At 31.0% G+C, this 16493-nt stretch overlaps 2 protein-coding genes across 2 annotated transcripts in view; one reads left to right on the top strand and one right to left on the bottom strand.

Annotated features, from left to right (window-relative positions):
• The first annotated feature begins 216 nt into the window (after positions 1 to 216).
• On the top strand, positions 217 to 949 carry ox (ubiquinol-cytochrome C reductase complex subunit oxen). Its single transcript, XM_018449252.1, has 2 exons — positions 217 to 513; positions 816 to 949. The coding sequence occupies exons 1-2, from the start codon at positions 373 to 375 to the stop codon at positions 852 to 854; spliced, it is 180 nt and encodes a 59-aa protein (XP_018304754.1). The 5' UTR covers positions 217 to 372; the 3' UTR covers positions 855 to 949.
• Positions 950 to 1142: 193 nt separating this feature from the next.
• Positions 1143 to 16493, bottom strand: part of LOC108723453 (uncharacterized) — an 18969-nt gene continuing 3618 nt past the window's right edge. The window contains exons 2-15 of the mRNA XM_018449234.1: positions 16112 to 16290; positions 12355 to 12537; positions 12039 to 12252; positions 11517 to 11734; positions 11232 to 11417; positions 10830 to 10980; positions 10074 to 10238; positions 5776 to 5969; positions 4212 to 4394; positions 3766 to 3979; positions 3290 to 3504; positions 2513 to 2707; positions 1461 to 1599; positions 1143 to 1381 (exon numbers count right to left, since the gene is read on the bottom strand). Coding sequence (XP_018304736.1) covers positions 1227 to 1381; positions 1461 to 1599; positions 2513 to 2707; positions 3290 to 3504; positions 3766 to 3979; positions 4212 to 4394; positions 5776 to 5969; positions 10074 to 10238; positions 10830 to 10980; positions 11232 to 11417; positions 11517 to 11734; positions 12039 to 12252; positions 12355 to 12537; positions 16112 to 16290 — 2591 coding nt within the window. The 3' untranslated portion in view covers positions 1143 to 1226. The remainder of the gene's footprint in view (positions 1382 to 1460; positions 1600 to 2512; positions 2708 to 3289; positions 3505 to 3765; positions 3980 to 4211; positions 4395 to 5775; positions 5970 to 10073; positions 10239 to 10829; positions 10981 to 11231; positions 11418 to 11516; positions 11735 to 12038; positions 12253 to 12354; positions 12538 to 16111; positions 16291 to 16493) is intronic.

The following is a 16493-nucleotide window of genomic DNA, read 5'->3' as shown; positions in this document are numbered from 1 at the left end:
CTGGGTCTCTATTCTAAAAAATATCGCACACGAAAAACTAGGGAAATACTATAGTATGCGTCACATATACTATGGCATTTCTCTAGTTTTTCGTGTGCGATACTTTTCAAGAATGGGGGCCTTGATTAGAGGATCTCTACTTAATACATGCGCAGTGGTCTACCATCGATCGAGCATATCCTTATCTTTATATCATGCTTTAGCCTATCTCTAGCGACTCTAGCCTATGACCTATGGTCTGCTGCCTGTAGTGTAAGATTTATAATCGTAAGAAATTGCTCCGACATTGCACATTAGCTTTCTATTCTAATTGTCTCACGAGTATTTTTCTTAAACGAGGACTCTTCAAATAACAGAAATTAAAATATAAAAATGGGATTCGGTGGCACATTGTACAATCTCGTTCTCAGACGGACATCCACATTCACGGTCGCCGTTTTAGCCTCCGCTTTTATATTTGAAAGAGCATTCGATATGGCCTCCGAGAAGATTTTTGATACTATTAACAAAGGGGTAAGTGTCCACCTGTGCTTTCTATCGTCTTTACATTTGATTCGACGTCACAGTCTTATTCGGTACTCGAATATCGAGTTCCCTGGTGGGGGTTAAAGTGATTATATCACAGAAGAAAATATTTATTGTGTGACATATAATGACATTTCGCAAAATAAAATATTGGAGATATTAAATAAACTTGCGTTATTTATTTTAATTTATGAGTCAACACACGATGTTGGAAATGATACATTTTGATTTACATTTTGACATCTGAAAGAAATATGACCCTGATTGCATAACAGATCTATTTCTTTCAGAAACAATGGAAGGACATCAAGCACAAGTATGAAAATTAAATGGGATATTTTAGGAACGATATGTGTTAGAGAGATCTATGTTTAATAGATGTATTCTACCTCTGGATATGTAAATAAATAACAAATTACATGAATTAGCGCTGGTAAATTTATTCAGTTGAATATATTTTTATTTCATATATTGTGATATACAATATATGTATATATTATAAGATACGAGTCGATATATATATTTTATATTTATTTCAATTTATCATTTATATGTATCATATAGAAAGGAATAAATAATTATTCTGTAGTTGTAACAGAAACATCATTTTTGTTGTAAGCAGCATTATTATATGTAAGTCCTTTATATTTTAAGCACTTTTTAAGTACAAAACTGATTGTAGATGAATATTAAACCTTTCTTTAAATGGTGCCTCTGGAGTTATCTGCATTAGGACCCATGAAACGACCAGCGAAAAGAGTCTCACTTGTTGCTAGATCAACAATGGCAAATATAAATGGTCTATTTACTATGAAAGTTGGAACCATGTTAGCCATGAGCGGTACAACTGCAAGTTCTGCAATTTAATGAGCATTAGCATAGTGATTTGCAAGTTGCAGTTCATTGAGTCATATAAATTAATTATTGATAATTACCTGTCGCCGCAGTAGCGACAGTTCCTTCTTCGTCCACTTCTATCTTAGCATTTTGAATGATATTTGCTAATAGCAAGTGTTCATTGAACACGATTCCAGTGAAATTTGCTGCAGAACTAAAAATATCCTGTACACCCATCTGTGAAATAGATGACATTTTTTGGTTTCAACTCTTTTGATACATAGTGCTATTTAATGATATCTATAGTAATAAGAAATAGCATTAACTATTATCTGCAATTAATTATATTAATAAGAACTATAATTATAATGTAATTATAAAAAATAGATAAAAGTTTAAATTATACCGCCCATTGCTATAACACAACTCGAAAGATAAAGTTTTCCAGAAAATGAGTTTGTTTTCAATCATTAAAATTTTGAAATACAATTTTGATAACTGATTATAAAGAAATAAAAATGCTTTTTTTCTTATATTTTTACTCTTTCTGCAGACATTGAACAAAATAACAATTTTTTAGCCATATTATTGTTATAAGCATAAGCGATATATGTTAACAAATGTATTAATGACTACGTTTACACGGCTCGATTTACGCCGAAGTTATAACATTGATGTTATGAAATTGGCCAATCATAGCTATTCCTCTGAAGAATGGAATGACTGCGATTGGCCAGTTTCCTAACATCGATGTTATAACTTCGGCGTAAATCGATCCGTGATTAAACGTAATCATTAATATAAAATATAAAAGTAAGCAAAACATAGATAAATGAGTACTTGAAGTGCAAATTTTTATAATGTATAATATTAACTAGTAAATCATTACAAGTTCAAAAATTTCAGCCTTATTTAGGATCTATTGTAGATGACAGGAAAATCCAATGTATAAAAAATTTTTTTTAATATGTAGTGATGATATGTAGTGAAAAAAAGCAGAATTATATTCTTTTTATAATTCTAGCTCGACGTTTTGGTATTAAACTTTTCGTCTTAAAATGTTACAAAGAATACATCTTTAAAATATTTATCGTCAGTGATGGGACACCCTGTATAGCAAAGTATGTAAAGTATATAAATTAATACTTACGCGCATTAAGGGTGAACGCAAATCTAGTTTACTCTCGATACTAAATTTCGGAATAGCAAGTATTAATTCAGTTTCGTTGAGACTAGTGAGTAGCGTTTTCATCGGTACATACGACAGATCTTTGAACAAAATCTGAAGGTACGGATCGCTCTCTTCATGAGACGGAAGGAATATCAGCATAGACGTCCTACCATTCTGAAATATTAATTTTATGACAGTTTCATATGATTTTATTCTTAAAAATAAAAACTTAAATATTAAATTTTCTAACATATTTATTTTAATATCTTTATTCAAAGAGATTTAAAGAAAATAAAATTTCTTCTATAATAAATAAAAATGAATTTTACGCTTTATATTTCTTAGAATATTATGTAAAATTCATTAATTTTTATATTTTTTTCTTCAAACAAAAGTAATATATTACTTTGACGATAATTTATCTGCAATAATTTTCGTATTAAACATTTTCACAAAATAGAAATAAAGTTTAGGATTTTTTGATTCGCTGTTGAGTTAAACTTGCAATCAGGAACACAACATTTTCGAGTAGAATGATTAATTTTTTTTTACAAAAATATAAACTATCGTATTACTATAGTTTAAAAGCCAAATTTTCAGATCTAAAAGTTATCTAAATAATAATTATATGTAGTGTTGCCTGAGGTACGCAGCTAGTGTATAAGGGTTAAGATACGTTGAACTATACACTACATGAATTCTTCATATAGATGTCGAAGCATTCATGTTAACTTATGGATGACATAAGAATCTTACCGAGTACGGGATTTCTACTACATCAGCATCAAGAGAAGCTACATTGCCATATCGATACTTCGAAGATTTCTCCATCATAAGAACATCTTGGCAGCCACTCTGAGGAACATGGAAGCACCGTACACGGGTAGCGTCCTTGTCGAAGGACTTCAACCATCGTCCTTTGAAGTACAAGGACGAAGTTAACAGCATCTGAGTATTGGCGCTAAGAGTGCCTGGAACAACGTTGATAAAATACAGTTAAACTGAAGGAATATTTATTAGAGAGAAAGAATATATTCTTCGAAACATGAAGAATACGTTTCTTCAGAAAAAATTTGTAAGCTCGAATTACTGGTTTGGGGAAAGGGGGGAATGTCTTCTGCCATATTCGATAAATGTTCACTCAGGGTCATGATAACATATGTCAACGTCATCAGAGGAGCACCCCTAAAGTGAACATTTACCTTATATTCAATAGAACTTAAGTTAAATACCAGGCTGAATAATCGTCTTGATATTATTCCGCGTGTTCTCGCGAACCCAGGAATTGATGATATTGGCTGCATCGTTTGTATTCTCGAAATTCAGCTGTTGAATATCAGTTCCATAATAAGTATTTAAGGCGGTTATATAATTAGTAGATGCCGCAAGAGCCGGATTGATCCACAAGCGAGTTGCTACATCGATTTCCGTGCCATTTTGTTGGCTCTGGAAAATAATGTGAAAATAATGTGAAGAGAAAAATCAGACAAATTTTTGACGGAAAGAAAAGACGCATCAATATAATTTTGATAAATTTTCTATGCAAATTCAAAATTGATTTATTCTGTTGCCGTAAATAAATAATCTTAATTTATAGTATCGAAATTACCGATTTCAATTACTGATGTTTGAAGTTAATAAACTTTATAAAGTTTAAATAAGGGTATATCTAATATACTTTTAGCGGTATAAGAGAGCGACCCGCTATTCTCCTGATGATATATTCTTCTGCTGGTAATCTCAGAGCTGCAAGAAGCTCGTGACGTGTTCGACCACCCGTAGCTTCCACCAGACTCGTAAGGGCGATTTTCGCACTAGCAGGAGACAGTATCAGATTACCCTCCACATTCTCGTTTACTCTCTGCGGTTATCACCATGAAATTTTCATGAACATAAGGACCATTTTTTATGCATACCTTAATTTAACAAGAAAATTATCTTTTATTCTAGAAGTTAAAATACAAAAGATGAATGAAAGATCGAAATGTAGAAATGTTAAAGAATTTAAGAGGATCCTAAAGTCATCTATTTTACCAATTGAACACAATAATTTTCGTAGAACGATATCGCATATATTACTTTTACAGATTTGGAAATCCTTCAGAATTAAAGTATACCCACGCATTAATATATACATGTTTGCAGGAAGTTATGCTGAGAATCAGTAGACATTAACAATAAGCCAAATTACATTACTGTTTGTCTTCTATATAACCAGTGTAGTAGCAGTATAAGCGTAACTATATTCAAATTCTAACCAATTACATTAAATTAACACAAATAAAAGTTTAAAATGTGTAAAGTATATAATTGTAAGAGTAGCTCAAAATAGTTACTAAAAGTAATGTAACTTAAGTAATGTAAGTTAACTTATAGTTACAGCTGGAAAAAAGAAACAAAATTAAATTAAAAAAGTAACTGAAAAAAGTAACTCTAACTGTAACTTAGGCTGTGTTCCAAATTTACTGCCAGCACAGAAAATGCTACAGTTTACGTTACGTGCACTATAGATTTTCAGTACTGGCAGTCAATTTTGGAACATAGCTTTAGTTACAACTCTAGTTACTTTCTAACCCTGTACAGAGATGTGTCGATGTGTTACATTTTATTGATAAAACAGCGATTTCATCGCGGAATTCGGGTTTTACTTTAGGATCCCCTTAAAGGGCTTTTTATTTTTGGAAATTTATTTAATAAAGAAGGGTTCACTACCTTTGAGAAATTTTTTTAAACCGTATGCGATAAACTTTCATAGACTTTTGTAAATTTATTGTATAATACATATACATATATATGTGTATATATATATATGTACATACAATATACATGGTGTTCAAAAAAGATCGGGACCCCGGATTTACTCGGGAGGATGACATTTTTGAAAGAAATGTTTTAGACAAAAGAGAGTGAGAAGGTATAAAAATCTCTATTTACAGATCTTATCAGACCTTGATCTTGACAAATGTTATCCAGGACATGATCTTCGAATAGATTAATCTAAAATCTTCAAATAGATTAGCTAAAAATAACTTTTTTTTATTAGACGTCCAAAAATAAAAAACCTTTAAAGTATGAAATTAATTTCTAATTTAAAAAATTCAAAATGTATGATATTTTTGTCCACACTCTTCTATATGTGTCAATTCCTTTTAAATTCATCAATTTTTTCCGACAATAATGCAAAGTATGTATATCTTCTATCTTTTCCATCATTTGCATTTTACTAAAAATGCCTTTCTCACCTGCAGGAGATCGATGTTGAAAAAAGAGTATCGATCCTCAGTACTGAGTACAGCTGGAACAACTGTTGGAAATGACATTAATACAATGTGTGATTTCATATTACAAGAATAAGATCGTACATATGCATTTATAGCCATTGTTCTAGACACACTATATTTCTTATCGCGTTTAATGACATATTTCAATACAATTTACTTTATTTATTATGTTTAGGCGGATATCATGCAAATACATAATGGAAGCTTTCCAACAAAAGATACAAATTGACACAAGAGTCATCCTGTCCTTGTTCGATAATCAATAGGTAAGAAACAAAGACAGAATGACTCTTGTGTCCATTTGTGTTGAAAAGCTCCCAACGTAATCAATCTCGTACGCCGATTAGCCGCGCATATAAAATTCCGAGCATGGAAAATGACTTTGGAATAACTATTGGAAAAACAAACATGGAGTGACTAATAATCGTCACGTGTCTCGGCGTGTCGAGAAGAATTTTCCTTATCCTATTGCTGCTGTCTCGAGCTAAAAGCGATTTAGTAGGAATTCCATTTGCATCCGAACAAAATAACGGCGAAGATAGTAAAGAATGATAACGCAGGAAACTAATCGTGAGGGACGCCAAATGACTTTAACGAGCATCACTTCACCTTGCGAGCGATGATGTAATCACAGAAAATACAGCCCGATACTTACGGTCGATTTTGATTTACGATGGAGCACAGATGGAGTTTGAGATTACAATATTGAATATTTACCTATTACGTACGAATGAAAACTTCCAGAAGAACAAAAACAAGCAAGATTTAAAAATTTAACGAAATTCTGAAGTTGATAATATATGAAAAATTGGTGTAAAGATTCGAAAATTGAATTATATATTTCGATAATCTACAAGATAAATCTTTCAATGATTATATGTAAATATTATTGTGAAATACCAGGTAATATATAAATATATTACCTGGTGTACCTATTTATATAGGTAATATAAATACTTCAAGAATGTCTAATTGTAAATTCAAAGAAGATGTACCCTATCCCTTAAGACTTCTAAAATCTAAAACTCATCTTTTTTTACTCTTTACAAATGCTACCTGCGAGGAGACACCAGGAGATCCATAGCAGCAGTAAAGACATTATGTACGTAACTGGCACGCCTGAATGCATTTCGCGTGGCTCTCCGCGCGGGGAGGGGGCGAGCAGATAAACATGAATATAACGGAAACATGATTGTGACGAGTGATAATAGTAAAAGCTAGACTTCCGACAAGTCATCCCCACTTTACGCCTAAATCCTGCCGTATATATTATCTTTTCATCGTCATATAAACATTATTACGCTCTGATGTACCAACAAATTATTATCGCTTGTGTTCAAAAATATAGGTATGCGAGATAAATTCGCGTAACATTACGATGATGATACGATCAGAATAAAACAAAACGAGTTGAAGAATTAAACAAAAATAATAGAACTATCTCTCTTTCAGTTCCAGCTCTCTTCAGCTGATGAAAATGGTATTGTGAATAAGAAGACAATAAAAAGAGTAAATGAAATAAAATATATCTGGCTAAAGCTGGAAAAGAGCTCGTGAAAGTGATAGATTGTGTTGGAATTTCCGTTCACTATTTTCGTCCATGAGCGTCATTGGAATGTCCCACTAGAACTCGTTTACAACTTTTGCGATTATGTGTATAACTCGCGATAAAGGTATAACTCTCGGTTAAAATAAAAGCAAACAATTCATAGAGCCATAATTAATGATTCGGATGTAGAGGAAATGGAATACGATTAGCAATGACGTCAATAATTATTACAGTTCACAAGTACTATATACAATCATGCGTGACGATAATTTACGTTTAAGCAACGAAGGAAAAACCAGAAGAAATGTAATCGATCATTCCTTGAAAAATTAGTAATTAGTTTTATTAATAATTGATTAATTGAATATCTTAGATTCGGTAAATCACAAAATATATATTTTTTAATATATAATATAATAAATGAATAAAATAAAATTATTATAGGAATATTATAATATTTATTTAATATTGATCGTATAAATATAAATAAAAGAAATACTTTTTCTATCTGTACGCATAATTAATTATTAAAAAATTATAAATATTAATAAATTATCTAAAGTGTGATCGAGTTAAAAATAAATACACGTTTGCAAGGCTTGTTACATTATGTCTAATAAATTGGTTTAACATTATGTCTAATAAATTCATTTAACATAAAAAAATCTTCCTTTGGTATTATATATTTGATAAAGTTAACGCTACCTACGTCAATTTATCCAATGTTATTTTATTCGATATTTGCTATCAAATGTCGAATATAAATGAATTAGTAAAGGAGGAAGTTTTAACTTTATTTACCAAAATGAAAAAGTTCCGAGATGTACAAATTGTACAATACAAATTATACAAATTAAATCCTTTAGGAACGAACATTGAAAATTTGCAACGTTCATTTTAAAATTAAATTTAAAATAAATTCGAGATTTGTGCACATTATACTTAAGAATTGAAAATGAAAATGTATAGCATTGAACATTAAAATGCATATATATAGTATTTCACTCACCAGAAAGGCTATACAATGTATGTGTATCAATATTGTGAATATTGATGAATTCTTCACTTATATTTTTTAGCAAAAACCGTGAACAGTTTTTAACGACAAGACGAGATCGTCTCTAGAGGGTTAAAAAGCTATTTAATTGGAGTCGAGTGATGTATTGTTTATCTTGGGGAAACATCGCGAACATGGAAGAAATCGCCTTCAAAATTCTTATAAAGAAACATAATCAATATCAAATATCTCCTTCTTTCTCTAATTAATAAATTTTGGATGCATTAAAATATAAACAAAAATAAAAGACACGTTATATTCTTTTTGCAAGTGCTCACTCGCATATTAAAGAGGTAAATCAGTTTCTTTCTTTGTGAGTAAATATCATCTAAAAGTATAAAAAAATGTTTTGAATAAATATTGAAAAAAATGGTTTCAAGAATATTTTATAATAATCATTTTTTTTAAATTTATTTATACATTTATTTAAAAAATTAAAAAGTATTTATCTTTGTTATAAAATACTTTTAAAACCATTCCATTTTTAAACCATTTTTTTTATGACATTCACTTAGGAATATAGAGAGAGAGAGAGAGAGAGAGAGAGAGAGAGAGAGAAACTAAATTTTTTTTAAAGAGAAGCTTTGCCTTCTTAACAATTGAACACATATAAAAAAATTGTGTCTCTTATTTTTGTCTATATTGTAAAATCCAAAACTTGTTAAAACTGAAAGGGAACTTGGTTGCGTTCCCTTGCAATTTCTTTTATATTTCTTCAAGATAGGCGATACTCCGCTTAAGTAACTCTTTAGTATACGATATACAATATAATTTATACATCTCTCGGAACTTTTTCATTTCGAAAATCAGCTGAAACTTCACATCCTCCTTTATGCAAATTTAACATTCGTACCGGATACAATTTTTTGCATATAATAATACAAGATTGTAATGTACTTTCCATAACAATTTGTCTAAAACACAGCATGTTTAATATTGCAATAATAGTTTTTATAACGATATTGTATGTAAAGTATTGCATTAATGTATCCTAAAAGAAATTTTTTCTTGTTCTTATTTTATCAAAAATCGAATAAAAACAATTGTCTGTGTAAATAATTATATATATAAGTAAAAAGAAATAGAATACTTAATTAAGCCGTAAACCACTTGCATTAGGATTTTAATACATCTATTAAAATGCTGTTATCTCCCCATTATAATATTAATATAGAGGAGCATGCAATGTGTTAATGATATATGTTAATTATATTCTAACCAACATTTCCTTCTCCTAAATTTAAAATACATTCTACGTGTACAGGGTACTTTATCTCAAATTTCGAGCTCCGAGCTTTATCTTCAACAACCATTAATACGGAAAGAAAGTATATATAGAAAAGAATCTTCTATCTGAAAAAACTAATCCCATTTATCTTTTTTTTGTGTTTTAAGATATATAATCTCGAAATTTGAAGAAAAATATCCTGCATATAACTTAGTAAATCTGCCGTTAATGTTAGAAGAAGAAACTCAATATACACATATGTAGTATTTCTTAATTTTATCTTATAGTTAAAAGATCAATATAGTTAAAAGATTAATGTATTATATTAATCTCGGAGTAGAATTGCACCAAAGTAATATTCTACCCATTACCGTTACAGCGCAGAGATATTTTCTTAATAACTAAATAGCATTACGGTAGTTTACCGGAGTTTTCCTGCTGCACTTTTCCAGTAGTTCCAGATATATTCAAGGGATTCTGAATTTTGCCTACATAAAGGATAGTGCCGGTGGTCTCATCTTCAATGTAGAACACGAACGGATGATTAGCATGGAACGTTCCTTCTTCTATTTTATTTCCAATCTGTATTTCTGTATTAAGAAGAAGAAATGTAAACGCAAAAATCATAAAAGAAAAAGAAACACAGATAAAATTTTTTAATAACGTTTTCTCTCTACTCCTGAACAATCTACAATAAAAATAACTAAAGAAATTATTATATTATATATTAGGAGATATTTTTGCAGTAAAATTAATATATTATGACTTATTTAATATTTCTTTTACCAAATTAATTACACTGTAGTAAATAAATAACTAATGTAATTATTTATAGTAAAACAGAAGACCAAAAATATAATTAAGTAATTTGAAAAATATTTAAAAATATTTGAGAATATTAAATATTTAAAAAGTTCGAAGTTGCACTGTACGTACAGACGGGGACAGGAATTCTTTAATGAAGTTGCACACGTATCGGAGAACGCATGAGAAAAAGTGAAAAAGAGGCATCAGAAAGAATGAGAAAGCATGAAAAGGCATGTTAAGACATTTCTAGCTGTCCCTATCTGTACAACACATTATATGTATACATATTTCTCATTGCCTACTTCACATCTTTCCTTATACGTACTTAATTATTTATATTTATACATATGATTTAATAAGAGGCATATACATACCTGTTGCAGCGTAAGCAGTCGTTCCATTTTCATTCATCTCTATTCCAGTTTTATGTACTACATCAGACACCCGCAAACGTCTGGAAGCCCGTCTCGTTTTTGCTATACCCGTCAGCAGCGCGGTATCGTCGAAGATATCGCGGATACCAAGCTATTACAAAAAATAAACATATTACATTCACATCAATACGATAATTATTTTTAATAAAAATGAAATCGCTAAAAAAATACATTTTATACGTAGCAGAAACTGTAATTCTGACTTTTTAGTTATAATTTTGCTGCATTCATTAAGCCATATTAAATTTATCATATAAATTTATCATATAAATAATTTCTTTTTAATAAATAGTTTTATGTAAAACTCTTTATTCAGTGTTTATGGAAGCGTATGAAAATTACCTCACGCAAAGTATTTTCCAAATGGCTCGTAAACTCAAACTTGAACTTCGGGATCCAAACATCAAGAGGCAATTCCTGCATGGCCCATACATCTCTCGCCAATGTAAACGAATTAATCTCGTTGACAATGTGATCCACACCTGTCAGCGTGTGCGGTAGTATAATGTACATAGCAAATTTTAAGCCCTGAAAGATTTTACATTTTGTAATTTCTGCGTAGTAAAACGTGATTGGGAATATTTTACTCAGGTAATAAATCTCTCAGGTAATAAGGCTGTTACGTACGTCGTATGGAATTCGCAGAATCTTTGCATCAAGTCTGGACGATTCGGCATAATAAAATCGACTTATAGTGTGCATATACGGCACGTTTACGCTCTCGTTAGCATTTACGTAAAATTTGGAAACTCGATTATTTTCGGGAGCGAAGTATTTGCGGCGCCAGGCTCCTTTGAAAAATAATCCATTTACAATCAGCATCACTGAGTCCTCTAGACCTTTTTCTAAAACAAGAATATATAATAAATAAACATCATTTAAATTTAATAATTAAAACTATAACAATTAAAGTCCTCTACTTTTGTCAAGGAACGCAAGATATTATTTTGTAAGATTTCAGATTACTGAGATTACATATATGTTTGTATTATTATACATATATGTTTGCATTATAAAATATTGAACAGAAAATTTTTTTAATTCAATTAAATATATCTTCTTATGTTTTATAGACTGTATCAACGAGCTTGAAACACAAAACATTAAATTCGATAATAAATCAACCAAAATAGCTCCAAGCAAACTTACCATCGTTTATCATCTTTCCAATATGTCCATTCGTAATATTATTGACCCAAGAATTAACTTTAGTCGCAATTGCGTGCGTGTCAGACAAATTGGCGTTGATCACATCAGTATTATAAAATGTTTTTATCGTCGCTGCGTAACGTTGTCTGGTCAGTATATTATCATCGATATAAATTCGCGAACCTAGATTTAAAGTGTACGCAGGAGACGGGGCCTGTAAATGAATATCTCTTTATGAATTTATAAATTATATACGTAAAAATATTACAATTAAAAAAAAAATTAATTATGACTTGTTCATTAATATATTATTCACCTGCAAAGATTTCATAATATTATTAAACTTCTCTCGAATGGCCAGTGGACTCACTGGAAGTTGTAGGACTCCGGCAAGTTCGTGTGCGGTTTGATCTTGAGCTCCCTCATAAAGGAGCACTAATGCTAATTTTATGGATATTGGCGACAATAATATATTTCCTCTATTTGTCTTACTTAGGCTCTGAAGAAACAATAAAATTAGAGCGTCGACATTAATAGTTTAATTAATTCATTAAGTTAATGAAATTAGCGTTTAAAACGGCTCTAAGATGTTTATACATCTGAAAGATCTGTTTTACATGTCTTACATATTTAACATTTAAACAACACACTTAGGTATGACATATCCAGCCAAATTCGATTGTTTATAATTTTCATAAAAATGAACATATAAATAACTCTTTTTCAATCGAAAAGCCAAACATTAAGGAATAACATAACGATGTCAAGCAAATGCATGTATATCTTTATTAATAAAATAATTATAACCGATAAAAAAAAAGCATTGAAAAAGTAATGGAAAAAAGAAAACCGGGTATGCCGTACTGAAAAGACATACGAGGGGGGACCCAAAAAAAACGGGAATTTCGTCATAACTTCTTTATTTCTCAATATTTTAACACCAAATTTTGATCACCTTCAAAGTATTCGCCATTGACCACAACGCACTTCTCCAAACGATTCTTCCATTGTTCAAAACAGTTTTTAAATTCACTCATCGGGATGTCCTTTAAGCCTTCCAGCGATTTTTGTTTCACCTCCTCCACAGTGGCAAAACGCTTTCCTTTCATATTCCTTTTGAGTCTGGGGAACAAAAACCTCCAAGTAGAGCTTCTGGTTGGCAGTTTGACCCGGGGGAACGAACTCCGCGTGCACAACACCTCTGCAATCGAATCTGCCACTGTGGAGGAGGTGAAACAAAAATCGCTGGAAGGCTTAAAGGACATCCCGATGAGTGAATTTAAAAACTGTTTTGAACAATGGAAGAATCGTTTGGAGAAGTGCGTTGTGGTCAATGGCGAATACTTTGAAGGTGATCAAAATTTGGTGTTAAAATATTGAGAAATAAAGAAGTTATGACGAAATTCCCGTTTTTTTTGGGTCCCCCCTCGTATATTTAAGGGGATCCTAAAGTCGTCTATATTACTGACTAAACCATATAATTTTTGTATAACAATTACCTTTTTTCTCTTTTACTGATTCTTTCTCGCGCGCGAAAATCTTTTTTCAGTATTAAAGTATACGCATTAATACATGTCTGTGAGGTAGAGCTTATGTTGAGAACGATAAAAAATTTCGAAATTGAGATCTTTATCATTTCTTAGTCCAACATAGCGCTCCAAAGCTGTAACGTCGTGATTTGCTTCATATAAAAGCTGTGCAATTTGTACTTACGAAATAGTATAGTCTATAAACTAATAGTTTGCACGAAGGAACAATGTGGAATTCTTAAAATTGGACTTACAAGAGAAGTTTCACAACTGTCCGGAACCGATTTGATTCTCCATGAAATATATTGTTAAATACGAAAATCTAAGGGGGGGACACGTATTTTTTTATACGTGCCCTAACTCATGTTTAAGGGGTGAAAATACCGGTTTTTTTATATACGAGGGGGGACCCAAAAAAAACGGGAATTTCGTCATAACTTCTTTATTTCTCAATATTTTAACACCAAATTTTGATCACCTTCAAAGTATTCGCCATTGACCACAACGCACTTCTCCAAACGATTCTTCCATTGTTCAAAACAGTTTTTAAATTCACTCATCGGGATGTCCTTTAAGCCTTCCAGCGATTTTTGTTTCACCTCCTCCACAGTGGCAGATTCGATTGCAGAGGTGTTGTGCACGCGGAGTTCGTTCCCCCGGGTCAAACTGCCAACCAGAAGCTCTACTTGGAGGTTTTTGTTCCCCAGACTCAAAAGGAATATGAAAGGAAAGCGTTTTGCCACTGTGGAGGAGGTGAAACAAAAATCGCTGGAAGGCTTAAAGGACATCCCGATGAGTGAATTTAAAAACTGTTTTGAACAATGGAAGAATCGTTTGGAGAAGTGCGTTGTGGTCAATGGCGAATACTTTGAAGGTGATCAAAATTTGGTGTTAAAATATTGAGAAATAAAGAAGTTATGACGAAATTCCCGTTTTTTTTGGGTCCCCCCTCGTATATTTAAGGGGATCCTAAAGTCGTCTATATTACTGACTAAACCATATAATTTTTGTATAACAATTACCTTTTTTCTCTTTTACTGATTCTTTCTCGCGCGCGAAAATCTTTTTTCAGTATTAAAGTATACGCATTAATACATGTCTGTGAGGTAGAGCTTATGTTGAGAACGATAAAAAATTTCGAAATTGAGATCTTTATCATTTCTTAGTCCAACATAGCGCTCCAAAGCTGTAACGTCGTGATTTGCTTCATATAAAAGCTGTGCAATTTGTACTTACGAAATAGTATAGTCTATAAACTAATAGTTTGCACGAAGGAACAATGTGGAATTCTTAAAATTGGACTTACAAGAGAAGTTTCACAACTGTCCGGAACCGATTTGATTCTCCATGAAATATATTGTTAAATACGAAAATCTAAGGGGGGGACACGTATTTTTTTATACGTGCCCTAACTCATGTTTAAGGGGTGAAAATACCGGTTTTTTTTTCAAAGAGGTGTTTCACTCCTTAAACATGAGTTAGGGCACGTATAAAAAAATACGTGTCTCTTAGATTTTTGTATTTAACAATATATTTCATGAAGAATCAAATCGGTTCCGGACAGTTGTAAAACTTCCCTTGTTAGATATCTAATTAAAACATTATTGTTATACGAAAATTTACGTATATATGCATGAGATATTGATGTAGTAGTATATATAGTGATGTATCAATGACACGTAAATTGTCTGTAAATGCTATTTACAATATGACTAATCTTTAGGATCCCCTTAAAGGTATCCTTAAGTTATCTATTTTACCGATTAAACATGCAATAATTTTCGTAGAATGATATCACATATACATATATTACTATTACAGATTTGAATCTTTTTCCAAAATTAAAATTTACGCATTAATAGTAGTCTGTATAATATGGAATTTATGCCGATAACGAAAAAAAGTATTGAAATCGAAATTTTTACCATTTTTCAATCCAATATAGCGTCTTATTGAATTGTTAAATTGTAACAAGAGTTATTACATTTACTTGATATAAAAGCTTTGCATTCACGAAATTGGAGGCTACAACTACAGACTAAACTAGATTACACGAAAAAACAACGTGGAGTTCTTACAATTAAAATTAGACTTTTAAGCCAGTTTACTCCAACGTTACTTATTTAACTTAATTTAAGCGAGGCTTAAAACTCGATTTTTCCCTCTCTTTCTCTCTCTCTCTTTCTCTCTAAAAAGAGATAGAGTTTTAAGTTTCGTTTAAAGTCAAAGTAATTGCATTGATACAATCGGATTTTAGACATTTAATCCTAATAATATCGTTTTACGAATATTTACGTATAATACATGTGCGTGCGGTATTGATGTAGTATAGTATATAATACGTATATAGTACGTAGTGATGTGTCGATGACACGTGGTACGTGTGTAAGCCTTATTGAATCGGTAAAACAGATAATTTTAAAATCCCATTAAGGATTAATTCAATTAGATAATAATTAATTATTATTTTTTTAGATATATAAGATTAAATATATAAGACATAATCATTACTGATACGTATAAGGGACATTTTATGAAAAGTACCCTAAATAACATCCAATCGAATACAGTGAAGCGTTCACCCTGGTAGGGCACAAAATCTTCATCATCTTCAACTTGAGGATCAATTCGTAAAGAATTGTTTGTTTGAGCGGGATTTTGTGCCACCGCACAGATATCTTTCTTTATAAAACCCACCGCAATTGAGAGGCACAATAAATAACCTGTAATTAAGATTTCTTTATTTATAATTTACATCCTGAAGAGGATCTTATCGTTAATCACTGATTCTTTCGTTTATAAATTTTCTGTTCAATTTAAAATCAATCTTTACTTAACAGAATGATTTACCGTGTTTTTATTAAATATTCTTGAAAATGAAGTACTTTATATATATATATATATATATATACATATATACAGGGTG

This window comes from Mycetomoellerius zeteki, unplaced genomic scaffold, assembly GCF_001594055.1.
Source record: "Mycetomoellerius zeteki isolate Tzet28-1 unplaced genomic scaffold, Tzet1.0 scaffold241, whole genome shotgun sequence".
Taxonomy (NCBI): domain Eukaryota; kingdom Metazoa; phylum Arthropoda; class Insecta; order Hymenoptera; family Formicidae; genus Mycetomoellerius; species Mycetomoellerius zeteki.
This window is presented reverse-complemented; position numbering and strand designations above follow the sequence as displayed.